This window comes from Phoxinus phoxinus, assembly GCF_949152265.1.
Source record: "Phoxinus phoxinus genome assembly, chromosome: 9".
In the NCBI taxonomy this organism is placed as follows: Eukaryota; Metazoa; Chordata; class Actinopteri; order Cypriniformes; family Leuciscidae; genus Phoxinus; species Phoxinus phoxinus.
In genome coordinates, this window is record NC_136884.1 from 22,381,826 (window position 1) to 22,409,511 (window position 27,686).

General features: G+C 38.5%; 1 protein-coding gene across 2 annotated transcripts; it reads left to right on the forward strand.

Moving 5' to 3' along the window:
• The first annotated feature begins 2,651 nt into the window (after positions 1-2,651).
• LOC307003618 (uncharacterized protein) lies at positions 2,652-26,977 on the forward strand. 2 transcript variants are annotated; one of them, XM_079622294.1, is made up of 3 exons: positions 2,652-2,772; positions 8,424-8,571; positions 23,798-26,977. In XM_079622294.1, the coding sequence occupies exons 2-3, from the start codon at positions 8,487-8,489 to the stop codon at positions 25,057-25,059; spliced, it is 1,347 nt and encodes a 448-aa protein (XP_079478420.1). In that variant the 5' UTR covers positions 2,652-2,772; positions 8,424-8,486; the 3' UTR covers positions 25,060-26,977. The 2 variants fall into 2 exon arrangements, with proteins under 2 accessions (XP_079478420.1, XP_079478419.1); XM_079622293.1 differs by lacking the exon at positions 2,652-2,772 and adding an exon at positions 6,941-7,012.
• Positions 26,978-27,686: the final 709 nt, after the last annotated feature.

Sequence of the window (27,686 nt, forward strand, 5' to 3'; positions counted from 1 at the left end):
TGGAGTTAAATGTCTTTTTGATCACTTTTAGACAGAAAATCTAAATAAAATTATACATATACAGAAAGATAATAGCTACAAATATAATTTCACTCACCAAGCCTATAACTTTTTTAGGAAATATTAAAAATACTATTTGGCCAGTGGAAAAGATTGAGAGACTTTCTCTGAAATGCATTGTACACTATTTGATTTATTTATTCAAAAACAAGGCAAGGATAGGCTACTACCGGTAAATTATTTGTATTAATGTAATGTGACGGCACATCCGTATTTCATATTTTCCTAATGTCTTGTACCGTTAAACATGTTATCACGTGGCTGAATAATCATATGCAAATGATATGCAGATGAGGATATGCATAGTAAAACTAGGCGTTGTAAGCTCCATATATGGTTATTTCGGGGAGGAGACGCATGTGCGCACAATCTTCCGCTGAGTGGGATTTATAAAGTGAATTCTGCGCAGGTTCTGGCGTACGCACGGTTTTATAAGTCTGAATATTTTTTTGCGTACGCCATTTTTGGCTTTCGGGCGCACGTACACTTTTAGTAAGGATCCTATGCACAGTTTTATAAATGAGGCCCCTGGTGTTCGACTTCCCCATCATGGAAATGACTAGACTGTCATTTTTAGGGTGGTAGCCCAATGATGACAGGAAAAACATTTTGCAGACCTGTCTTGGCTCTCCTTTCTGGTTTTGCAGACGGTAGATGAATGAGTGGCCACTGCGACTTTCTGGGCCGGTTGTTGTTCTTTTGGTTGTGATTGGGGTAACTGAGTAAAACATCCATGATCGTCTTTCTGTGTAGGTCATCTCCCAGTATTGACTCCATATCTCCCTCCGTCTTTCCTCTGAAATATGGTCTGTACTAGAGGATGGATACCCGACCCGAGCCCGACGGGACCCGCCGGTACCCGACGGGCCGGGCCGGGTTCGGACAGATATTTAGAAATGATGTTCGGGTTCGGGTCGGGCTCGGTCACATCAGCGCGATAAGGCATTGAACATTTAAAATTTAAAACAGCTTATTATGTAGGTAGCTGATGTGCCTGATGCTTTCACTTGATGCAAACGTTCGTTTTTGTGATTAAAATACATGTAAAATATTACCATAACATCCGTCTTCCTGTGTGCGGACATTTGTTTATGTAGCCGTGACAACGAAACACGTGCATAATGTGCGCGCGCCAGGTGTTAAGAGCGCTTGTTGCTCCGCGCGCTGATGCGCTTGTCCTGTTGACATTTCCGATTGCCTTCCTACAGTTGCTTAATAAAAGCGGCTTTCCACACAAACAAACGTACATGCGTCATTAGTATGAGAAAAAAATGGGATTTTAACTGCCGGTCTCGGGTCGGGCTCGAACATAAATATCTTTATGCCTGTCGGGCTCGGGTCGGGTTCGGTTACTGCTCTGTCGGACGCGGGCCGGGCTCGGACTGAAAAATTCGGCCCGATCCGCACTCTAGTCTGTACACCTTCTTCGACATTTGGCACCACATGGCTCTCTCATTGGTGGTCGATGTGATTCCACATCAGGCTGTGGCCCTGGCTGTTGCTCTGGCTGGGGCTCTGGCTCTTGAACTTGTTCCCCTGGGTCTCCGAATTCCACTTCAGTCTGTGTCATCGTAGGGGTTGGGACATAATCTAGGTCTGTAATGTCATCGTATAAACTGTCCACGCTGGTGGTATCCAGTAAAGTGTCCAGGATGATCCACTCCATTTCTTCAGCGGGGGGCAGGACTTGCTGCCTCTTTGATGGAATACCTACATGTGTATCTTGTGATAAATGTGAAATAAATAAACTGACTAAACAAAAGTCATGGTAAATGTGAATAAAACATAGAAGCTTGCAGTCATGCAGAGGGACAACATTTTCATAGGTTAATATAATTAAGGGGAATCCAAATTAAATATATAATTTTATATTCAGAAGAAGAAACCGTTCAATAAATAAATGCTTAGGAACAGGAACCAATGTGTTTGAGCCAGAGAGCTAAGGGGGGCGTAAATAAGCTGAACTCTATGAACAACTGTATAAAATTAATTTGACCTCTTAAGTTTTTGACTATCACAAGTTAAAATTGTGATTTAAAAAAATATATATCTGTGTTAGGTGAGACTATACAAAGATGCCAAAATATGCTTAGATAAATATAACCATTCTATAAGGAAAATACAAAGTAGTAGATAATTTATAATTTATTTTAAACAAAAAACATAAAATTTCAATAACTAATTAGTACCAAACTGGTAAGAATATACATAACAATAACTAAATAAGTGTTAGCTAAGAATAAACAGGTAAGAACAAACAAACAGGTAAGAACAAATAATAATAGTTATTTACATTATTTACATGCACTTGTGGCAGCAGATAATTTTAACCGAATGTTCTTTGCAGATATATTCTCTGCATTTTCCACATACAGTGCGTTTTTTCTGTTGGAAGTACAGACATGGCACCTTTTTCTCTTTGTTGGGGGAGTTGCTGTGGATGTGCCAGGGATGTTTTCTGAGGAGGGTTGTCTGATCTGATTTAGCATCCTCAGAGAGGGCTGCTCCACGGGGAACGCTCTTTCGTCTCTCAATCTGTGGGGACACCAGAACCTTTCCAAGCTCTTCCAGAAAGATCCGCCTTCTGAAGGTCTTTCCTGCATTCCAGGCAGGATTGATTTCCGACCACAGGACGAAGGCGTTCAGGGCCGACACATCCAGCATATTGGAGAACACAACCATGGGCCAACGGTTGGATTACCGCTTACAAGTGTAAGCAGCGACCATCTTGAATAATACACACAGAAAAAAGAAAAAGAAAAAAAACACTATACTGAAAAAGTACATTTACATTTATTCACTTAGCAATTCATACATTTGTTACAAATTATAAACCAATTTGTCATAGGAAAATTAGTAAACAATGCAAAAAAAAAAAAAACTGTATAGACCTGGTCAAGGCTGTCCACTCCACCTTTCGTCTTATTGTAATCCAGGATTACATCTGGCTTCCTCGCTTCACTGGTGCTGACTGTGGCTTCCTTGTGAACTGTGCTCATCAAGAGCACATTTTTGGGGTTTTTTTGGGACAGTAAGACACAAGTGTGTGTGTACTGGTAAACGCAAACACTGAAGAGAATTTCTCTCTGCCCCTTGTCTTCACCAGTGCAGATGGAAGCTCAGGCTCGTTCTTCCTGACCGTTCCCAGCATGCCCAGTTTCCTCTTCAGGGCCAAGGGTGATGGAGTGCCCTTGGAGACCCGCGGACATATCGAGGACAATGTGCTTTGCCAGTTTTTTTTCTCGCTGCCCATTAGCTTGCCACTGGCTTGTCAGTATAGATTTGCATATTATATGCATAACTGGTGTTAGCATCACAGGCTGCCCAGATTTTGATACCATATCTGGCTGGTTTGCTTGGCATGTACTGCTTGAAACTACAGCATCCTCTGAAAGGTACCAGGCATTCATCTACTGTAACTTCTTGGCCTGGGTTGTACATTTTAGGCAGATTTTCTACCCATTTGTCCCAGATATTTCGTATCGCAGCCAGTTTGTCGTCTCTCCAACGGTCAGGTCTTGTGTCTCGGTTGTCAAACCGGATGACTTTTGTTATGACTTCAAATGCACCCAGAGACATTGTAGCTCGAAAAATGGCTCTGCCTGTTGTCTGCATTCCACAAGCTCCTTGTGGCCTCGTGAGAACGACAAACACTGGCCAGCAATAGCAGACCAATGTAGGCCTGTAAGTCCACCCAGTCCACCTCTTTCCATGACTCCCCATACACTCTTTTCCCCTCTAAATTTGTCATGTCAATCAGTGTCTTTTGAGTTTCCTTAGGGAAAAAAAGCTCAAAAGCTGACCTGATGTTCTCCACACGCGAACAGGCATATCTGGTTGGCCCAGGGGTCATCTTCATCACGTGCTCTGCAGGTGCTCTCCCTGGTGTCTGGGTAGGTGCAGTAGCTGTCCAGACGATTTCCCCATTTTTAGATGTATAAGTTACTTCACCAGGATCCTCTTCCTCAGAGTCTTCTCCATCGTTGTCCTCATAGGCCCCGTTTACACGATGGGAAAACGCAGATATTTCTCTGCGTTTTGGCCTGTCATTTACACGAAAACGCCGTTTTTATCCCAGAAAACGATCATTTCTAAAAACTCCGGCCAAAGTGGAGATTTCTGAAAACGCCGGTTATATGTTGTCGTGTCAACTGGGAGAAACGGGGTTTTAGGTTCTCTCTTGTCGATTCTGAGGATTCTGATTGGCTTGCATGGCTTTATCCTTCTCGCTACACTGCCGCCCATAGGTTTAGCATAGTTATAAAGGCGCTCGACGGCGTATTTATGCGGGTTGTGTGCACGATGTTATTATTGAAAACGGAGGGGGAGAAATATTCGTTTCTCTAAATACCCGGCTATGTGTAAATGTGGCAATAATCCTGGTCAAACTCTGTCTGACTATCCGTTTCAGATCCTTGATCACCTGATGACTCCAAACCACAGTCTGGCAGGCCTCCTTCCTCCCCACTGGATTCCAGTAGCATATCAAGGGTTTCTGCTGCACTAAACCTCTTACTCATTGTGCTGCTTGCAGTGAACTGATAAAATAACTGCCACTGCATGTTTTATATGCTGCATAAAAATTTTGTTTTGAAGTATCAACAAACCTTGCAGTAGCACTTTGATCTGACTCTGAAGTGTGCGTGTGAGAGAGAGTCTGATGATTGGATCATACCAAAAAACAAATTTCAAATGACCATGCGCAGATAACTTGACTTCACTCTAACTGGGTGTCAACTACAACTTCAAAATAAAATCAACTCAATTTATAAAGTAAGATGAACTTTTACTCAGAAACATCTGAAAGTGAGATCAAGTGGCTTACAACAGATAGTTCAAGTTCCAACTTGCAATTTTATTGTCAGTGAATGCAAAAATCTTAGTAAGGTGAACAATTTTGAGTTGTCATTTTTACAGTGCAGCCCCTGTCGGTGATTGGTTGGAACACTATTTATTTTGGTTTTGAGTGGTTGGTGAAACCAATTGTTTTTGTGTGCAGATCTCAGAGCCTAGGCTGCCTACAGAGACACATGTTGTTGTTTTTTTGACGTCCTGCTTATGGGGCTGGCAGCTAGCGGATCGTTAGGAAAGATTAGATGAATGTGATCATTTATTTTTGGGCCTGAAATTGCTGATACAACCTTTAAGAAGAAATTATGATCTTTATCTTATTTTTTCTGGATCTTGTGAGTGACCAAATGGAGGTGGACCAATCTGTCAGACATGTGCTCACATGATAATTCATGCTTCCATAGAAACTAAATTTGTTTGGTTTTGAACAAATGTCATATTAAGAGTCTTTTTCAGTGTTGCGGTAAAGACTCAAAAGTGTGGGACAGGTTTATTTAGATGGGAAAAAAAATCATATAAACAATCAGTAAACCAAAAAATAACTTTAAGATGGTGTAAAGTCGTATGTATATAAAACTAATTCATTTGAAATAATGTTATATTGCAACAGAAAGAGCTAATTTTAAGTATCTCAACATTGAAACCATGGGTGTGGGACATGAGCAAAAATGGTGTTTGGACCTATAAATGCTTCATAATTTTACATTAAATAATATTATTTATTCATTATTTTGTATGTCAAGGTGTGTATTGATACTATGTTTATATTTATGAAGCATCAAATGACAAATTTGAACATAAATCTAAAATTTCACTTCTGGGACTTAAAAGTGCCCGTAGTTGCAGAAACACCCATGTACATTGCACAAACAAGCACTTTAGGCATAAGAGGAAAAACTATATACGTAAAATAATATACGTTTAACAAAATAGATAAATAATACAAAGACCGGCATGAACTAGTCAGAAAAGGAGAAAAATATTCAGAAACCGATTCGCTAGTTGTATTTAGCATGAGATGAGAATACTCACGCTTAAAGTTGCAGATGTAACTCAAAATATATCCTCAAAATATATAATTTAAAGCTCTTCTCCTTTTTACTGTTGTGTGTGACGGCTGACTCGCGATAAGAGTATCACGGTAATCGTGGGAAGCTCTAGTAAACAGCGAGTGTAATTTGCCATTTCTCCACCTCATTCTTCTCACAGTTGTTGCCAATTGCAAAACGGCTTGTGGCACAGCACTGGATGTAACTAATCTGGCTAAGACAAAAAGTGGAAGGGCATTATCTAGTCTATTGGAATATGCCACATAATACAAGTTACCGGGTCTTTCTTTAATTAAAGAAATAATAAAACATAAAACATTAATGCAAATAATAAAAATAATAAAAAAATATGTTTTTACTAAAAACTACTAAAAACTGTAGGCTAGCCTACTAAAAAATTATGACATTTTTTTTTTAAATGAAATATTACACAAAAAATGCATCTTCTAATTGGTAACATTTAATTACATTATTGACCTACTGAATACCTTGAAACCGATTGATTTTAATATGAAAGTACATTACTTGCATTGCCAATAGAAATAACAGAGGAGATAATGGATCTCCTTTTTTGACACCTACATTGAATCTAGGAGTTGTCCCAAAATGTAGTTTAACAGAACTATTGCAATTATCATTCACATATGAAGCCAGATTGACAATCATCTATGATTTCATTTAAAAATGACTAACTTTAGTCGATTTGCAAAGATATGTGAGAATAATTTAGAACCATTATTGACTAAAGTTATAGGCCTCCAACTCTCTATAAACTAGGAATCAGTTTCATCAATCCCTGTAACATAGTTGGCAACAATACTTAATTGTCCAAAATTCTAAGATGTCTTTTTTAAATTCGTTGTAAAATTCACAGGTCAAGAAACGATGGTTTGAAACAGAAAATCTTCCTCTGTGTCATCCTCCAGCGCATTAGGTGGCGCTGTGCTCCTTTTTAGTCGGGTTGCAACTCGCCAGTAAATGCACAGAAGGAGAATAACACGTCATAAGCCTGCGGCGCACTTTGGTGTCTGAGCTGATTCGACTGGAGAAAGGTTTGTAAGCTTTTTAAGTGTTTAAGGTGATAATAAAACAGTTCATTTAAGTTTATAGGGTTTGCAAGCGCTGTAGAATTAATGGATTATTATTCAACGTGGCATTATAATGCTGTATCTAACATTTATTATTCTTATTTTTGTGAGTAAAGTTTATCCACAAAAGTAATGGAAAAGATGCGTCTCGTTTTCTTGGTTAATAAATGTGGAAACGTCCTCAATGCAATATAATTTAATATGTAAATAATAATTTAATGTGTATAAAGTGTTTCGTCGTGGAAATGGCCTTTTCTGTCTTCAAAAATTTTAGCTTTTTATTTCGCACATCCGGGTCACAAACTGCTCGTTCACTTTGAAATACCGAAAAGCAAAACCGTGCTTTAATGATTGACCATCGTTGAGGAAAACAGAAGAACATCAGCAAATACGAATTAAATAGAGACACCGGCAATTATTTTTTATTAATTATAGATAACGTTAGTACTATTATAAATTGATTGACGCTTTGGCCCTTTAGTTACTGAGTTTTGCCCCCATTATCTAAACCCATCAACCACAGTTTACAAAGAAAAAGAAAAAAAGAAAAAGAAACGATAAAAAGAAGAAAAATTGTGACTTTATTCTGGTGAATATTTCATGATTTAAAACAGGTGCTGGTCATAAAATTAGAACATCATCAAAAAGTTTATTTATTTCAAGAATTCAACTTAACAGGTGAAACTAATATATGACTCATTACATGCAAAGTGAGATATTTCAAGCCTTTATTTGTTATAATTTTGATGATTATGGTTTACAGCTTATGAACCCCGTGAAATCAAAATCCCAGAAAATTTGAATATTACATGAAATCACACATAGTTGCACAGTAATACCATGGTCGTTGAACCAGGTTTTGGTTATTTTGGCAGTATGGGCCAAATGAAGGACGCATGAAGTGCTCTGAAAATGTCCTGGTAGACGGCTGCGTTGACTCTGGATTTAATAAAGCACAGTGGATCAAAGTCCTCTTTTCTGATGAGAGCAAATTTTGCATCTCATTTGGAAATCGCGGTCCCAGAGTCTGGAGGAAGAGGAGAGGCACAGAATCCACGTTGCTTGAAGTCCAGTGTAAAGTTTCCACAGTCAGTGATGGTTTGTCATCATCTGGTGTTGCAAATGAGATGCAAAATTTGCCCTCATCAGAAAAGACTCCACTGTGCTTTAATTAAATCCAGAGTTTATTGATTGCTATTAGGATGTGAAAAGAGTTTCAACCAGGATAACAAATGTGTTTATTGAAAGAATTGCCTACCGTAACTTTAACTCTCACTCTGACACTCCCTTACCAGCGCATTGAACTAGAGCTGAGATTTAGTTTGGATTTATTTATCTTTGTTAATCATTCTCATTATTCTATTATCTTAAACAGGACAGAGTGTCCAAACACACAGAAAACCTCCCGGTGAAGCAACTGAGATCCACGTGACACAAGATGGCGTTCATTAAAGAGGAGAGTGAAGAAATGAAGATTGAAGAAGTATTCAGTTTGAAACAAGAAGATACTGAGGAACAAATAGGTTGGTTTCATTCTCAAACCCAACTCAGTCATTTAAAATGTCGATGTCTACAGAAATTAATGATATTTTTCAAAGAATGTCCTATTTAAAGCAGTCTTATTTGACGTGTAGTGGGTCGCTCTTGGGCAGTAGGGGTGGGACTCTCTTGGCACCTCAGGATTCGATAACGATTCAGAAAGGTGCGATTTATAAAATGATTATTGATGCATCTTTTTTTCTATACAGGATTTCTTCTTTTCTGACTGTGACATTACGTGAATCTTTAGTAACCTCACGATTCGATTCAGTGAGTCATGATCTGATTCCAAAACGATTCTTGATCTACATATTTTTTATTATTCATTAGGTTACTGACTTTAAATCTTAAGTTTATTTGTAAAAAACAAAACAATTTGTATTTAATTTGTGACAATTTAATTGTCTAATTATTAATAGGCCTACTTTTTAAAATAATTTAATTAAAAGTTGTATTCAAATTGTGTAAGAATTTTCAGCTAATAGTATAGCTTCAAAACATGCAAGCAAAAATGACATGCATGTAAATAATAAAGAGGAACAAAGAAACATTACAAGCAATAAACAAAGAGTTTCACTCCGTCAAGCGATCTGGACTATTTTAATTCAACTCAATGGATGCGCATTATGGTATTTGACGTACAGTCTAGTGTGAAGGCGCATGACTTGCTGTGCTGAGAGCGCGGTTTCTCTCGCACATACGCAAAGAGAGAGCATACCACACAGAATCAGTGCGCTACATGTAAATTATATTCTTTGTTGGATTTTCCTGTCAAAATAAGTTAATTTGAGATTATTCAGCTTTTAAGTACAAGCAGAAGATATTCAGGTTTCTTTCAGTAGTGGGGGGGAACTAATGCACAAACGGCAATCTCATTGGCTGACGATCATCCCAGTTTTGATTTCAGCGAATCAGTTTGAGCGAATGCTGACAAAGTGATTTAATATTCATGAACCCAGCAGCTTATCAATCCTTAGTGTGCTGTATATTGTTATTGGTAGTACAATTAGTAGTAGTAATATTATCTGTTAATAATAATTACTATTATCTATTACTAGATTTTTTTTTTTTTACAGAAACGCTGAATTACCAACAATATCTTAAGGCGAGACACTACAGGTGAATAGGGAAATATTTGTAACTAGCAGATATCACCATGAAAATTTCCCAGTTGATTACCTACATTAAGATGAGAAAAAAATGTATTACAAGTTTTCTGTAATTTATTGTTTAAATATGCAAATTAGGCATTATCTAATTAAATATGTGCTAATTTGCCTATATTTTAAAAAACGAAATCTCAGAATTGGATAAAGCCAGGTTCAAAATTATTTTTTCATTGTGTTCACATATTAGATGGGAAAAAAATTACAGAGGGATTTATGGATATCTACTTTTGTTATCCTGTAAAACAGAAAATACTGTCAATAGCCTTAAATGTATTTTCGCCATGTTTTTTGGAATAAAATGTTATATAAATCAGGCTAGGAATAATATATTTACAAATCCCTCTGTAATTGTCTTCATAATATAACTAGGTACAAGACTGGAAAGTTTGGTGTGTATAGATGCTACTGAAGAGGAGATTTCGGACTTGGAGTATGAGAGAAAAGTCATTTTGAGAAAAAGGCATTTAAAGATTTGTAATGTAAAAAATCATACTTTTTTAGTGGAAACAACTATTTACTGACACAATATCTTATCAAATCATTAGCAACAACAATACAAATGACCTAAATCACATCAAAACTTATAAACACAGCATTTATGGCCTTCAACTGAGCAGAAAAACAGTCAAAAACACACATCTGAGTGTCAGAGCGCGTCACGCGATGCATCTGAACGAATCAGGTTGTCAGAAATTGACATCAGCCAATGAGATTTCGCTTTTAGGGTTAAATGCCCATTGTACTTTCACGATTGGTTACTGATTAAAAGGAAATGACCATATTTGGATCCGACAGCATTGTACAGAAGAGAGAGAGCTTTCCAGACATGTGCGTGATTAAAGGAAGAACACAGAGATCGCGGAGCAGCGCGTTGATTTAGAACGGCAACTTTTGTTGAATTTCAGAGAAATCTACAGATGCAAATAGACAAAGTGTAGTAAAATAAAGACCTAAATGTGTATTTTGGACTTTTTTTCACCACAAGTCTGAAAGAAAACATGTTATTGAAGACAAATAGCCCAAAATCTCAAAATTGACCAGTGAAAAACAAACGATGTTTTTGCCTGCCGTGTCTCGCCTTAAGCACCAGTTTAGTTTAAGTCAAGTTTAAATGACAAATATGCACTCATACATGCTCAAGTTATTGTTCTAATTACTGTTCTATCTAGAGGTCGACCGATATGTTTATTTTTTTAATTTTTAAATAACCTAACCTTTTACAGTTTTGGAAATGTGTGTGTATTATATTTCTTTTTTATGTGAAGTGTTTTTTGATTATTATATTATAGCTACTGAGGTTATTCCCCCCAAAATTGCTTGTTACTTTATACTCTCGAAATGCTGACACAGTCGCGTCACCCAACTCTCTGTTGTTTATTAGAAAATTCAGGAAATTATCCATTTTTTAAAATAAATATTATAAACACAATGCAATGAGTAGGCTACGTATCCCGCACCGTAACAGAGGGCCTGGTTGAATCTGCCGGCACAGACTGGGGGAGGAGCCACAAATCCGTGCGTACAGTTTACAAACCCGTGGGAGCAGATTGCGAAAGCGTGCGCACGGTTTGTGAATTTGTGGGTACAGATTGTAAAAACTGAAGGCACGGTTTACAAATCTGAGAGCGCGGATTAGGAACTCGTGGGTACGGTTTATTAATCCGTGGTCATGATTTGTTAAACAGAGGGAACAGTTTGAGAATTCGTGAGTGCGGTTTATAAACTGAGCGGACGGATTGCAAAACCGTCGCCACGGATTGTTTTGTTTTCTCCCACAGGTGACTTCCCGGGCTCCGTACATTCCACACCCGACATTGATGGTTTACTTTTTATTTATTTAATACAGGCAATTGGTTCATAAAACATTTATTAGAATTAAGATACAATTTTTACAAAACGAAATTCACGTTAAAGAAGGTCTTTCTAAACAAAACTTAATGAAGTAGTCAAAATCATGTCTGACCCACTCTCCTGACATATTGCGCATCTTATGATGTAGCATATATTACTCATGCTTAGTTTTCATAACAAACATAGATGAAATAAAAAATATAGATATTATAGGCTAATATTTAAACATTAATATGAAACTATATAGGATACGTTTTCTTTAACCCTGAGGCCGACGAATGCGCCGGCGCGTTCTGCTAGATATTTTTTCCACATGACCGCAGCAGTGCGTGTGCACTTTCACTTCGCAGGGAGTTTGATTGACATGCGATCCACCATTTTTGTCTGACAAAGCAGTCAGGGGAGTTAGTAGATTAACGTTAGTGGATTTGAACTTGAAAAACGGTGTAAGTGACGTCTTTCCGCGGTTAAAACAACATTCCTTCTGATTTATTTGTCTGATTTATTATATAGCCTAAATTTTGTTAATTTGATGCTATAAATGAACTAAGGAAGAGATGATTGGTTCACGAGCAGCTTTAACTGAGGCAGTCTGTCACGACACATTAAAGAGCCACAAAACGGTAGGCCTATTTATTGTTTAATTTTCTTTGAAACAAAGTCTCAACTTTCAAATTTGGTCAAATTAAATATTGCCTGCTTGGTTCTGTCTGTCAGCGCGTTGTCAGTGTCTGTATTTTTCACTGCTTGGGTGGTTGAATCCGAAATCGCCCACTAAACCTCATTCACTAAATTAGGCCTATTGTCTGTTAGTCCACTATTACTGTTCACTTGAAGGAATGAATGAAAACGAGTGAGCGAATTCGGGCAGCTGTTGAGCGTACAAGCTGCACACTCGTTAATGCAGTGCAATGTGGGATTGAATAAGTGCACTCAATAACGTCCAGGTTTCGGACACCACTACAAATGTCTGTCTCCTCAAATAACCTTCGGATTATCAGCCACAGTGTGTGGCGTGAGAGCAGCTTCTGACATAGCAACAGTAACTAAAGGGGTGGGTCTTTGCGAATGGCTTGAATGGTGGGTTCGGTATTATTCTTAATGAAAAACACAACAAAAAAGTACAATGGCAAACGCTTATATTAAACAGAACGTTTATTAACCCCCTGGGGTCTGAGGGGTTTTTGGGGCCCTTGAGAGGTTTTGACATGCCCTGACATTTGTGCTTATTTCAGCTACTTACAACATACCTTTGGCCAACACATAATTATGCTGTATTGCAGCACAAACTCTGCTACAATAATATGTGAGCAAAATGGAAGTTACATGTTTGCATTTTATAGAAAAAAAATATTATGCGTGGTTAGTAAGTTTTGGGAAAAAATGTGTCACTGCAATGAGCTCATATAACTCATACTGAATAGTTTGGCACAAGACTTTTGAGTTACCATTCTTGTAGGCTAGAATGTTTACTACAAAATGATGTGAAAATCATTCTGATCACTCTTTCACAAAACAACAATATAATGATTTAAACTTTGCAAGTCAGTTTTTGTGCCAGTACTGCTTTATGCGTAGGGGTGTTGATGGCCATGAATATGAAGGAGGGGAGACAATAGACACTCCCCCATCCATGGCTAATGCCCCCATCAAGTGCTGTGAGGCAGAGAGGAGAATCTGAGAATGAGAGGACATTCAAAGGTTTTGTTTTTTAATCTGTTTTTATTGTAATTCCTTTATGTGGAGGAACTAAATGTTGTGCCTCACAAGACCACAGTGCTACCGTACATATATAAACATAGTACCAGTCAAACGTTTGGACACATTACCATTTTTAATATTTTTGGAAGATGGCTGCATTTACTTGATAAAAAATACAGAAACAACAGTAATATTGTGAAATATTATTACAATTTAAAATAATGATTTTCTATTTTAATATACTTTAAAATATAATTTATTTCTTTGATCAAAGCTGAATTTTCAGCATCCTTACTCCAGTCTTCAGTGTCACATGATCCTTCAGAAATCATTCTAATATCATGATTTGATAATCAGGTATTATCAATGTTGGAAACCGTTGTGCTGCTTAATATTTTTTTATAACCTGTGATATTTTTTTCAGGATTCACTGATTAAAAAGAAAAGCATTTATTCAAAATAGAAATCTTTCCTAACAATATAACTTAACACATCCTTTAAAAAAAAGAAAGAAAGGTAGTGTATACTGTTACAAACAGACTCATGGGCGAATGTGAGTAAACAGAGGTCACTTGCGGTCCAGTTTCCCGGGCAGAGTGTGATGCAAACACATTCCTAAAAAAATAAAAACAACTGTGTTAGCATACATTATCCAAAGATGGGCGATTAATGGGTATGGACGCACAATGCATGTAGTCTATATATCTGTTGATGGCCCATAGGACGGAGAAATATCTATTTATGGGCCATAGATCGCGAGCTGTTGATGGCCATTATCTGCGCACGCATTTAGAGCATTTCAAACATTTACACCTGTATTCACAATCATCTGTGGCAATATTTTAGCGTGTGTCATAGGCTAACCAAAACCGAACATTTATATAAAAATATAATGTCTAGTATTTAGACAGTATCACATTTTACTGGAGGCTGAAATATATTTGCACAAAATCATATTTACACCTAAGCAGATATTCGCAAAAGTCAGTATTTTTAGCATGATAATCAGTGTCATAAGCTAATCAAAACGGAGTGAAATATAATACAAATATGTTTAGAGAGTAATATCACATTGAAACACGACCATATACGAATGTTAGGGATATTGTAAGGCAATCTTTCCTGTAAGATGTCAAAAGCTAACCAAAACTAAGCAAAATATAGTCTGAAAATTCACATGAGTTCTATATAATCAGAAAAGAATTATATAAACACTAAACAACTTACTCGAACTTGTATCCTCTGTGGGATCAATTCGCTCTTGAAAATGCAGCCGTTCTCCGTCTGAGATGCAACCGTTTCTCTGAGGAAAAGGTGAATTCTTCCTCGCTGTCCATAATCATCTGGAGGTCGACTTTACCGGAGAAGCGTGCCATCCTCAAAACGCGATGAACTATCCGTGAATCTGACGAGAAACTGCGTGTGTTTTCATCATGGGATTGATCGGAGGGCGTGTGCGATGCGTATAGATCACCTCAACTATTAGCATGTGAATAGCGCCGGGGGGCGTGGCCGCCTCAGCTCAAAACTGCGCCTCTCCTTGGTTTCAAACGGATTACATAAACTAAGAATATGTGTTTTTTAATATAAATTACTTCATTTAAAAGAAGAGAATTCTAGCGTCATAAAGACAAATGTCTCGTTCCTGAGTGACAAGTATTCGCTGAGTTACAGTTCATTTTCGGACGCGTTTCAGAATGGACTTCCCTGACAGAGAGAAGGCAGAACTCGCATCATGTTTATTTTTCTTTATTTGGCGAAAGACACAACACTTTGTTTTTATTGTGAGTATACACAAAAAAAATAGAAACTTAACTGGATCGAATGATGTAAAACACTTAAATGTAAGATCAAAACCAACAAAGTATTTTGAATCTCTTTTGCACTAAGAAAAAAAGCGAGCAGATCACGCCGGCGTGATTGCCGACCCCAGGGGGTTAACAAAACGAATAAGAATACACGATGCTATAGGCTATATAAAATAACAAATATGGGCTAACTTACACAACGTTTATACAAATATGAAATCAGCGCAAACTGGAACCAAATAGATAAGAAACAGAATGTTAATTAACGAATACAATAATAATAATAATAATAAAAAGCTTGGAGGCACGGCATCATGCTTGTAAAATAAATTAACAAATGAATTACAAAAAGTTGAAATAAAAAAGCTGTAAACACTTTGGAACCAAATAAAAACTAAAGTCAACAAGGCTTTTTACAATTAAAACAAAGAAAATGGAAACTATAAATTGGCTGTTTGTAACAGTGCTTGCATAGCCTACATGTTCTTCGCTAGGAAACCCAACATGTTCACCATATCTGGTTTCAGAAGGGATCTTGTGGGAGTGACTATGTTGCCCATTGTGCTGAACATCCTCTCGGACGCGCAGCTTGTTGCGCACACACAAAGATATTTTTTGGCTACTTTTGCCAACAGAGGGAGCCTATTTTGGTTATTCTTCCACCAGACGAGAGGATCCTGCTCTGGGTTAATGGGGGACCGAGTGCAACACATCCTCGTCTTGCCACGTAATGTTGAGATTGGCTTTACGGTCATCAGCAAGAACTCGATTGATGGCCGTCCTCTGCTCTAGCATCCTCTCAATCATCTTTTGCTTCGAGCCCCAACGGGTTGCACAGTCCTTGTGGGAGAATTTTTTTATTATTATATTATCAATAAGTTGTAAAAATGCATAGGATGTGGTATTAAAAATATTATACATCTAAGAAAAAAAGGCATTAAACATTTAATTTTAGTATTTATTATGAATGATCTTTAATAATTTAAAATGTGTCTAAAGAACGAGAAAAAAAATCGAAATTTCTATTGAAGCGTTTCCTCAGAGCAGAAAAAAAAAACGTTTGGGGATTCCGCTTGCCTACGCTCTAATCCGCTGGAACAGCCTTCCGATGGATCTGAGAAGAGCTGCTGATTATCTTTTAAGTAAACTAGCTTTTAGTGTTTTATAATTGTATGGTTTTATTATAATAAATTTACTTTATCTATTATCATCTTTTTTATTCTATTTTGTTTTATTAACACTTGATGCTTTTGTCTTATAGTCGTTTTATATTATAGAAGACTTAATAGGCCTAGGCTAATAAACGTACCGTCACCAGCGAATGCTCTGGGAGACCAAGATCAGCTTGGGCTTTTTGCAACTCCCTTCTCCTTCTCCAGCTGTGAGAGAACATGCCGTTTATTGTGCGACAAACTGCTAGGGCACGGTCTGTGCGGGCTTTCTCCGTCTTCTCAATGGTGTTGGACACAGCTAGGTTCAGGTTGTGCCCAAAGCAACTTAACCAGGGCCAGCCTAACTTGCGAACGGCTGCCTTTATGTTGGCACCACTGTCAGTCGTGAGACAAGACACTTTGTCTTCCTCTAGTTTTTTATTTTAAGTTATTTATTTTTCTCTCGCGCGCCCGCGCCTTTGAGTTCATAAAAGCCCAGGTGAGTAAGAATCAGTCAACAAACACGGTGAGTAATGTCTTCTCCTGTTATTGTCACCTGCACTTCATGTCACATGTTTACCATAGCCTTCTCTGTCGGCAATATAGGATTTATATGTGATAAATGCAAGGAGACAGTCAGGCTGACGGAGAAGATTTCAGAACTAGAGACACGCATCCAAACTTTAATCGAGAATAGTAAGAAGAGTGCTAGAGCTTTAGATACTATTTTGGATGCGCCTAGCCTAGTGAACTCTTTACATGAGTCGGTTCCGGCTGAAGTAGAGCCCATGCAGCAGGGCAGATGGGTGACAGTGAGGGATCGCTCTAGTCGCGGATCAAAAAACCACTTTTCCGTTCCGATAACAAATCGATTTGCCCCGCTCAGTGAAACACCCACTGAGAATTATTCTGATTGTGCCCTAGTTATTGGCGATTCTATTACACGGAACGTGAAAATAGAGACACCAGCCACCATAGTCACATGTTTGCCGGGAGCCAGAGCGCCTGACATCAAAGCAAATTTGAAAGTGCTGGCTAATGCTAAACGTAAATTCTCTAAGATTATTATTCACGTCGGCACTAATGATGTTCGACTCCGCCAGTCGGAGATCACCAAAATTAATATTAAAGAGGTGTGTGAACTTGCAAGTACGATGTCAAGCACTGTAATTTGCTCTGGCCCCCTTCCTGTTCGCCGGAGTGATGAGATAGTTAGTAGATTGTGTTCACTCAATGGCTGGCTGTCTGGGTGGTGTCCACGAAATAATATAGAATTCATAGACAATTGGAAAAGTTTTTGGGGCAAACCTGACCTGTTGAAAAGAGATGGTATTCATCCCTCCTGGGATGGTGCTGCTCTTCTCTCTAGTAATTTGGCTCATAGTCTTAGAGATAAAACATGACAATCTGGGCCTCAGGTCAGGAAGCAGACAGACTGGCTTAACCGACCGTCTGCTAGCGGCCTCACGTCACCAAGGTCAGATAAATCCCATCACATAGAGCCTCTTTCACCTAGATATCATCATATAGAGACTGTGTCTGTTCCCCGAACTTGGAAATCAAAAATACGTTCAAACCCATCTAAGGTTAAAAATTTAATTGATCTTCAACAAATAAAAAATAGATATAATACAAATGAGCAAATGATAAAGCTTGGGTTGCTGAATATTCGATCTCTTACTTCAAAAGCGCTAATAGTTAATGATATGATTTCAGATTATAACCTAGATGTGCTGTGTTTAACAGAAACCTGGCTAAAACCAAACGATTACATTGCTTTAAATGAGTCAACCCCACAAGATTACGGTTATAAACATGAACCTCGTCTGAAACGCAAAGGAGGAGGTGTTGCTGTAATTTATAGTAATATTTTCAAAACCACTAAGAAATCTAGTTGTAAATATAATTCTTTTGAAGTGTTGGTGCTTAATGTAAAAATATATAGTGTAAACGATAAATCACGTTTGAAAATTCTGCTGGCTACTGTATACAGGCCACCAGGGCACCATACAGACTTTATCAAAGAATTTGCGGACTTTCTATCAGAATTAGTATTGGCTGCAGATAAAGTACTAATTGTTGGGGACTTTAATATACACATAGATAATGAAAAAGATGCATTGGGATTGGCATTTAAAGACATTATAAACTCAATTGGAGTTAGACAACACGTGTCAGGACCGACTCATTGTCGTAATCATACTCTAGATCTAATACTATCACATGGAATAGATGTTGATGCCGTTGAAATACTGCAGCAGAGCGATGACATCTCAGATCATTATCTAGTCTCGTGTAAATTACATTTAGCCAAGGCTGCAAAGCCGACTCCGTGTTATAAATATGTTAGACCGATTACTTCTGCCACTAAAGATTGCTTTATCAATAATCTTCCTAATCAGTTTCATCATCTCAGCATCCCGGATAGCTTAGAAGAACTTGATATTGCAACAGAAACTTTTAACTCTCTCTTTTCCAGCACTTTAGACACAGTTGCTCCGCTGCGCTTAAAGAAGATTAAAGAACATAGTCCAACGCCGTGGCACAACGAGCACACTCAGGCCCTTAAGAGAGCAGCCAGAAAAATGGAGCGCAACTGGAAGAAAACAAAACTAGAGGTGTTTCGGATTTCATGGAAGGAGAGCTCGATTGCTTACAGAGAGGCTTTAAAAGCTGCTAGATCTGCTTATTTTTCAACCCTATTAGAAGAAAATAAACATAATCCTAGGTATTTATTTGAAACAGTGGCTAAACTAACGAAAAAGAAAGCTTCAAGCCCAGAAGCTTCCAAGAAACACAGCAGTAATGACTTTATGAACTTCTTCACTTATAAGATCGATAATATCAGGGACAAAATTATAACTATGCAACCGTCTAATACAGTATCGCATCAGGAAGTGCATTGTAGTCTCCCTGAGGGAAAATTTGATTCATTCATTGCTATAGGAGAGGAAGAATTTTGCAAACTCGTCAAATCATCTAAATCCACAACGTGCATGTTAGACCCTATACCGACTAAGCTGCTGAAAGAGATGCTTCCAGATGTCATAGATCCTCTTCTTAATATCATTAATTCATCTTTGTCTCTAGGATACGTACCAAAAACCTTTAAGCTAGCTATGATTAAACCGCTTGTTAAAAAACAGCAACTTGATCCTACAAAACTAGTCAATTACAGGCCGATCTCTAATCTGCCATTTCTGTCAAAGATATTAGAAAAAGCAGTATCCTCACAACTGTGTTCCTTTCTTGAAAGAAATGATATCTGCGAGGATTTTCAGTCCGGATTTAGACCGTACCATAGTACCGAGACAGCTCTCGTTAGAGTCACAAATGATTTGCTCTTATCATCCGATCGTGGTTGTATCTCTCTATTAGTATTACTGGATCTTAGTGCTGCATTTGACACCATTGACCACAACATCCTTTTAAATAGACTCGAACATTATGTTGGCATTAGTGGAATTGCACTAGCATGATTTAAATCATACTTATCTGACCGTTATCAGTTTGTAGCAGTAAATGAAGAGATGTCTTATCAATCACAAGTTCAGTATGGCGTACCACAAGGCTCAGTACTAGGACCGCTGCTGTTCACTCTGTATATGCTACCATTAGGAGATATCATTAGGAAACATGGAATTAGCTTTCACTGTTATGCCGACGATACTCAGCTGTATATTTCTTCAAAACCTAACGAAACCTACCAATTCACAAAATTAACGGAATGCATAGCTGATATAAAAAATTGGATGACTAGTAATTTCCTACTACTAAATTCAGAAAAAACAGAGATTCTAATTATTGGACAAAAAACTTCCACACGTAATAACCTAGAGTACTGTCTAACACTTGATGGCTGCTCTGTTAAGTCTTCGTCGTCGGTTAGGAACCTGGGTGTGCTCTTTGATACCAATCTTTCATTTGAAAGTCATGTGTCTAGTATCTGTAAAACCGCTTTCTTCCATCTTAAAAATATATCTAAATTACGTCATATGCTCTCAATGAATAATGCAGAACAATTAGTTCATGCGTTTATGACCTCAAGGCTAGATTATTGTAATGCTCTACTGGGTGGTTGCCCTGCACGCTTAATAAACAAACTACAGCTAGTTCAAAACGCAGCAGCTCGAGTTCTTACTAGAACCAGGAAGTATGACCATATTAGCCCTGTTCTGTCAACACTGCATTGGCTGCCTATTAAACATCGTATAAATTTTAAAATATTGCTGATCACTTACAAAGCACTAAATGGTTTAGCTCCGCAGTACTTGAGCGAGCTCTTAACTTATTATAGTCCTTCACGTCTACTGCGATCTCAAAATTCCGGCCAGTTAATAATACCTAGAATATCAAAATCGACTGCTGGCGGTAGATCCTTTTCCTACTTAGCACCAAAACTTTGGAACAGTCTTCCTACCATTGTCCGGGAAGCAGACACACTCTGTCAGTTCAAATCTAGACTAAAAACACATCTCTTCGGCCTAGCATACACATAACACATTATAGACTTATATAATTAGGCTGCATAGTTTAGAACAGCCGGGACCGGGAACACTTCCCGTAAATCCTGATGTACTTGGTACATCATAATAAGGATGGCGTCTACGCTAATATTAGTCTCTCTGTCTATCCCGAGGTTTACTGCTGTCCACCGGAACCAGGCCGTATCCAGATCTGATGAAGGACCAGCGCCAGGACACGACGACGCCGCTGACCTGAAGTGTCAACCAGTCTCTCCTCCTCTCCACTCCGACTTCAACCAACCGGAACTGGACAAATACTCTGATTCATTCTGAACTTCATACACTGTTCACTCATTGGCCAGAGGAGAACTGGCCCCCGACTGAGCCTGGGTTCTCCCAAGGTTTTTTTTCTCCATTCTGTCACCTGATGGAGTTTTGGTTCCTTGCCGCTGTTGCCTTACCTTCTGGCTTGCTTAGTTGGGGACATTTAATATTCAACAATATTATAGATCTGCCTTAAAGGTGGATGATGATGAAATTGTTTTTTTTTGTATTATTTTCATGTTATCACTGTGAAGCTGCTTTGATACAATCTGTATTGTAAAAAGCGCTATATAAATAAAGATGACTTGACTTGACTTGACTCTAATCCCCAGTCATTCAAAGCCTCCTGCAATGCATCTGCCAAGTTAGCGGCAGTGTGGTCCTCAGGTAGAAAACTTGTCTGCAGGCATTTTGACACCAGTTCCCATTCTGAGTCAATAAAATGGAAAGTCAGTGACATGTAAGGTGTCATTTTTGCGCTGGACCACATATCTGTCGTGAGTGAAAAATGCTCGACTGATGAAATCGCCTCTTGCAGTTCACTTCGGACACGGTTGTAGGCGTGTGGGACAGCTGTTTTGGAGAAATATCCACGTCCTGGCAATTCATACTGGCTGTCCAGTGTGGTTATGAGTTCTTTGAACGATTTTTCAACCGTGTTGAAAGACACCATTTCTTTGCAGATATATTGTGTAACTGCATCAGTGCATTCGTTCCACCTTGCACTGTCCCTCTTATATTTTGTACATCGCGCAAACGCATGACCTATAGACAGTTGTACCTGGGTGTTTGGCTTCTGCGGTCGAGTTTTTCGACTCCGCTTCGCGTCGTGACCGCATTACCACCTCGGGTGTGCATTATTTTTCTAATAATTCAACGGCCTGTCGTCAATTATTCCTTACTAATAACATAATACAATTCAATATGTACATCCCACATTTCATGGTGCAGTTAATATTACTAGGCTAACGTTACAGTAAATCCGTGGTAAATGATGGGAATGTGTCGCCGGAAAAGCTTCAGACTGTATCGTTGCGCGCAGTGTTTCTCCTGTTCGTCAGCGCGGTTTCATCTGCCTTTAAACTGGTTTAAATCACTGAGACGTTTGTGTTCTTTGCTGAATTCAAGCGCTTCTCACTGGATCTCGTGACAGAGAGCGTTCAGAGTAAACGCGTCTGCTCTAGTGAGCTCGCGCTGCGCTGCCGTTTGGACTTTGAGCCGAGCGGTCCGTGTGGTGCGCGGTTCAAATGAGTTTCGTTCCGCTTTTGGCGCATAAACATTATCGAACTCTTTATCGTTTTATCGAGCAAAAATTATATTGCGATAATTATCGTTATCGTTTTATTGCCCAGTCCTAATTAAGTCCCTATTTTGGAATAAAACAAATGATCTGTACTTGTGAAAATGCCCCAAGTCATGTCTATGAAACCAGGCCTTAATGTTTTTTTATTTTTGTTTACATAAACCATGAGAAAATTCGTAAGTCAACATTATTGGTGAGTATTTTCTACTTCAAGGGATGGTTTGGAGTAAAATCAACCTAGGGTCCTTTGCACCATGACATCGAGTCAAACACCCCATCGGAAGCCTTTTTTCCCTTGGTCGAACATTATTAAAGTTAGAGCTTATTTAGAGATATCAGCCGAATGGCTTAGTGCAGGCGCTAACAGATCCAAATTTGTATCGTAAATTACCCCAATAATAATGCTCAGAATGGTACCAAACTTCCTACAGTAGTAAAAATAGGTTCTATACTCATAAAACGAGGCATTGGAAAGTTAGTAAGTACATCAGGAGTTTATTTAAATAACACTTGCCTGACGGCTCATGCTACTGCTAACCTGGACGTCACTTCAGTTATTTGGGAAAGCACGTAAAAGTTCTGGCAGAAAACGATGCATAAGGATGTAGTGTGCAAAGTCATTTGCACTTTATTCCTAACTTGCAAATCATTGACTCTGACTTTTTACATATAAAATAGTTCTAAGCACTTTTTATTATCTTGTATTGACAATGAATATTTTTTTTATAAATAGGATAAGGTAATCTTACAAAATGTTACTATGCATTTATTTTGGATTTATTGTGAGTACTGGGCTTGCAGTTTACATGGGTAGGGTACTTTGTACTGTGTGTGAGGACCGTGTTTGTCCTTCACCACCGAAGACCAACGAAAACCCTGGATAAGATGGGCTATATAGCCCTGAAGCCTGTTTCAACGCAGATTCCAAAAAATACGTGTCGAGGCGACGCAGACCGCAAGGGCTGTGGTTGGTCAGATTAAACATAATTTCCCCCTCCCGCTATACCGCCTTTTTTAAAGTGACCACTGCACTGTTTGTTTCAACGACGTCGTCTTTGTCTTCTGCGATTAAACATTTACAATAAAATAATTTGTTCAACGTCGATTAGCTCCAGCTGCAACAACACTCACTCTCTTTCGCTCGCCATTGTCGGAAATGAAAAAGCGGAACCGGTGCACGGAATCACAACAAACTAGAAAAGAGATTTGCAAAATGTGATAGAGATTTGTGAAATGCACCGCGATGCAACGCAACCCGACGCAGAACCATAAAACGGCCACAACGCTGTAGGATTGATGGCGTAGCTACACCGTGGAGTTGACGCAGAAGCATAATGAGGCCTTACATGTTGTTGGTTTTGATGCTAAATATTTTGATGTCTTTTGTTTTGTGCCATTAAACTGGTGTCAACTTGTATTTGTCTTTTTTCATCTTAGACCTGATGGCGCTGAAAGAGGAGAGTTCCAAGGAAACGGAAGAGAAAGATAATTTTGAGAAACATGATTTCATGACTGGAAAAATATCTACACGGATTGAAAAGACCTTACGGAAAAGAGCTAAAAAGACAGGAATTAAAAATAATTTCACCTGCCAACAGTGCGGAAAGAGTTTTGATCAACGTGGAAACCTTAGAGTCCACATGAGAATTCACACTGGAGAGAAACCTTTCACCTGCAAACATTGTAAAAAGAGTTTCAATGAAAAAGGAAACCTTAATGTTCACATGAGAATTCACACTGGAGAGAAGCCTTACACCTGCCAAAAATGTGGAAAGAGTTTCAGTCAAAAAGGAAACTTTACAAACCACTTGAGAATTCACACTGGAGACAACCTTTTCAACTGCCAACAGTGTGGAAAGAGTTTTAGTGAAAAGGGAAACCTTAAAGTTCACATGAGGATTCACACTAGAGAGATCTCATTCACCTGCCAACAGTGTGGAAAGAGTTTCACTCAAAATGGAAACCTTAAAAAGCACATGAGAATTCACACCGGAGAGAAGCCTTATACTTGCAGACTCTGCGGGAAGAGCTTCACACGGGAACTAGGCCTTAGGTATCACATGCGAATTCACACTGGAGAAAAGCCATTCAAATGTTGTAGGTGTGAAAAGAGTTTTGCACGTAAAGAGACCCTTGAGGACCACATGAGAAGTCACACTGGAGAGAAGCCGTTCACATGTGTTCAGTGTGGGAAAAGTTTTGTAGGAAGACAAAACCTTAATAAGCACATGATGATTCACTCAAGAGAGAACTATTTTAAAAATCATCAGTGCGGAAGTAGTTTCGCAGACATGAATCGCCTTAAGAATCATGTAATAACTCACTCTGGAGAGAAGCCTTTCATGTGCAATCACTGTGGAAAGAGTTTTAAAAATAAAGGAAAGCTTAAAACTCACATGAGATTTCACAATGGAAAGAGGCCTTTCACATGTCTTCAGCGTGAGAAAAGTTTCACAAATCAAAGAGACATGAAACGTCATTTCCAAATTCCCTCTGGAGGAAAGAAATTGGATTGTGATCAGTGTAATAAAAAATTTATTTTGCCATTACACTTACAGATACACCTGAAAAGTCACAAAGATTTGAGACCGTATTTGTGTTCTTTGTGTGGAAAGAGTTTCAAATGGTTTAGCAATTTAAAATGGCACCAGAACATGTGTATCTGTGTGAAATTGAGGCTACGTTCAAGCCGTAGATGAATGTGGGCCAAATCAGATTTTCTTCTCAATATTTTTTATCGTGAGACTGTTCACATGACCTTTACATACTCTCTGGCCACTTTATCAGGTTCACCTGTTACTATTTGTTAACACATATGTAATCAATCATTCACGTGGCATGTATATATGGTCAAGATGAAGTTCAAACTAAGCATCAAAATGAGAAAGAAAGTTGATTTAAGTGACTTTGAACGTGGTATGGTTGTTGGTCCTAGACCGCCTGGTCTGAGTATTTCAGAAACTTCTGATCTACTGGGATTTTCATGTACAACTATCTCTAGGATTTACAGAGAGTGCTCAGAAAAAGACAAAATATCCAGTTAGCGGCAGATCTGTGGGCTAAAATGCCTAGTTGATGTCAGGAGAAAGGCAAGACTGGTTGGAGCTGATAGAAAGGCAATTGTAACTTTGCCCTTCTGTTTCAAGGTTTGAAGCATTCTGCAGACCTTGGTTGAAACGAGTGGTTAATTGCAACAAAAGACCGCACAGTGTGCCTCTCCTATCAACTAAGAACAACAAACTTGGGCAACAAATGGACTCACCAAAATTGGACAATTGAAGATTGGACAAATGATTTCTGGTCAAACGAGTAATTTCTACTGTGACATTCAGATGATAGGGTCAGAATTTGGCGTTTATCAACATGAAAGCAAGGACCTATTTTGTATCAATGGTTCAGGGTGCTGGTAATGGTATGGGGGATATTTTCTTGGCATATTTTGGGCACCTTAGTACTAAAGCATCTTTTAATCGCCACAGCCTACCGGAGTATTGTTGTTGAATGTGTCGATCCCTTTATGACCATAGTGTTTTGGGGTGGAACGGGAGATTATCATGATGGATGTGCAGCCGACAAATCTGCAACAGCTGCATGATGCCATAATGTCCAAAATCTCTGAGGAATATTTTCAGCACCTTGAAATGAATTTAGGCAGTTCTGAAGGCAAAAGGGATCCAACCGGGTAATAGCAAGGTGTATTTAATAAAGTGGCAGGTGAGTGGGGTGTCCAACTGTTCCGTATTAGCCGGGACATCCCTATATATTGGGCCTAATTGATTTGTCCCGTACGTGACCTCCCTTGTCCCGTTTATTGACTGCTGCACTGATCTAAACACTGATAGGCCTACAACAGCAGCAGTGTCAAGTCATCTTCATTTATATAGCGCTTTTAACAATGTAGATTGTTTTAAAGCTGCTTTACAGAGATAAACGTATCATTTAAGGTAACAGATTGTTTTGGCTTTATATCGGTTCTTGAATAATGTTATTTTCCAGCTAAAGCTAGTTTTGATTGATTTACTTCCGTCGAAAGGATAATTTATTAAATTAGGGGCCGCTAAGACGACACAGTTCTCTCTAAACAGACTTTAAACGCGAACCTGTGAGAAACGCTGATGGTGCTCACGTGCGCATTGTGGTGGCAATTTTATGATATTCATTGATCTCTAATAAAATATAGAGGATTCAAAGAATGTCACGTGTGTCTCTCACTTGTAGTGAGAGAAGATTCTGTTTATGTACCTGGGGAGGCAGAAGGGGGAGACACTCCAGAGAACAGACGAACAAGGACCTCTGACCTAGACGATTAGACTAGATTAGGACCCCCTTGAAAACGAGATGATGCATCTCAAGGGGTTTATCCTAATAAAATAAATTTACTCAGATGTCAGAAGGCCATTTGGTGAAAGGGGGCTTAGTGGGCCAACTAGTGACGAATCTAAACTAATGTTATGGCTTCCTTGTCTATGGAAAACTACTGGGGGGAAGAAGCCCTTGGAAGAGCTAGGATAAAAAGCTGGTTCAGTCTGTCTGGGGGTGTGTCACTCTTCTGCACAGGGTAACAACTGTGTATTAGACTGCTCCTATTCTTGCAATAATAAATATTTCTCTTTTTATAATTTGATTCTGAGTGTCTCTTACGCAGTGATTCATCAAAGTTTTGCATGTCTGCAGCAAACATTTCGCCGACGACTGTTTCCTCAACTTGGGTCAATACAGAGCTGGCCTCGATAAACGTCTGAAAATAAATCGATCGAGCTAACGTTACCAAACAACACTTTCTGATGTGTAATTGTTCAAGTTCAGACAGGTAATCTTTCTCTCAAAATCGTTCAATACTGTTTATGCATCAGTAAGTCAAGCCAGTGACTAAAATTAAATATCAACTTGACATCGTTTCTTTTAGTAGGATGAAAATAATCTTATTTAAATTGTGAATAAATTATATACAGAAAGCGATCAAAGAACAATCTTTCCACCCAGCTTGAGTTTATCTTGACACTTGCCAAATTCGTTATGAAATCAATGACACGCACGTTACACTGCACATGAAGCTCTTACTGTATTTACATCATCGTGTTTGCATTGGTGAAAGCATTAGTGAGAGTGCAGAAACTGCGTTGCAATGATAAGATCTTCATTCTCGCGATCAACAACAGACTGTCATCTGCTTGCTCAATGCTCACCACGGCAAAATTTTATGTGATGGGAATAGATCTAAATACTTTAAAAACTTCTGACGATTCGTTAATCTCGATAGCTGTAATAGTAAAAACGTATAATAGCTGTAGTAAAATTATTCGAGAGAGTTTTACAATGTAATACT

Bases quoted from the DNA above. Each gene is read 5' to 3' on its own strand.
- LOC307003618 (XM_079622294.1), top strand. From the start codon at position 8,487: ATGGCGTTCATTAAAGAGGAGAGTGAAGAAATGAAGATTGAAGAAGTA. The intron at 8,572-23,797 runs GTTGGTTTCATT...TTTTCATCTTAG, and splicing joins AGATACTGAGGAACAAATAG to ACCTGATGGCGCTGAAAGAG.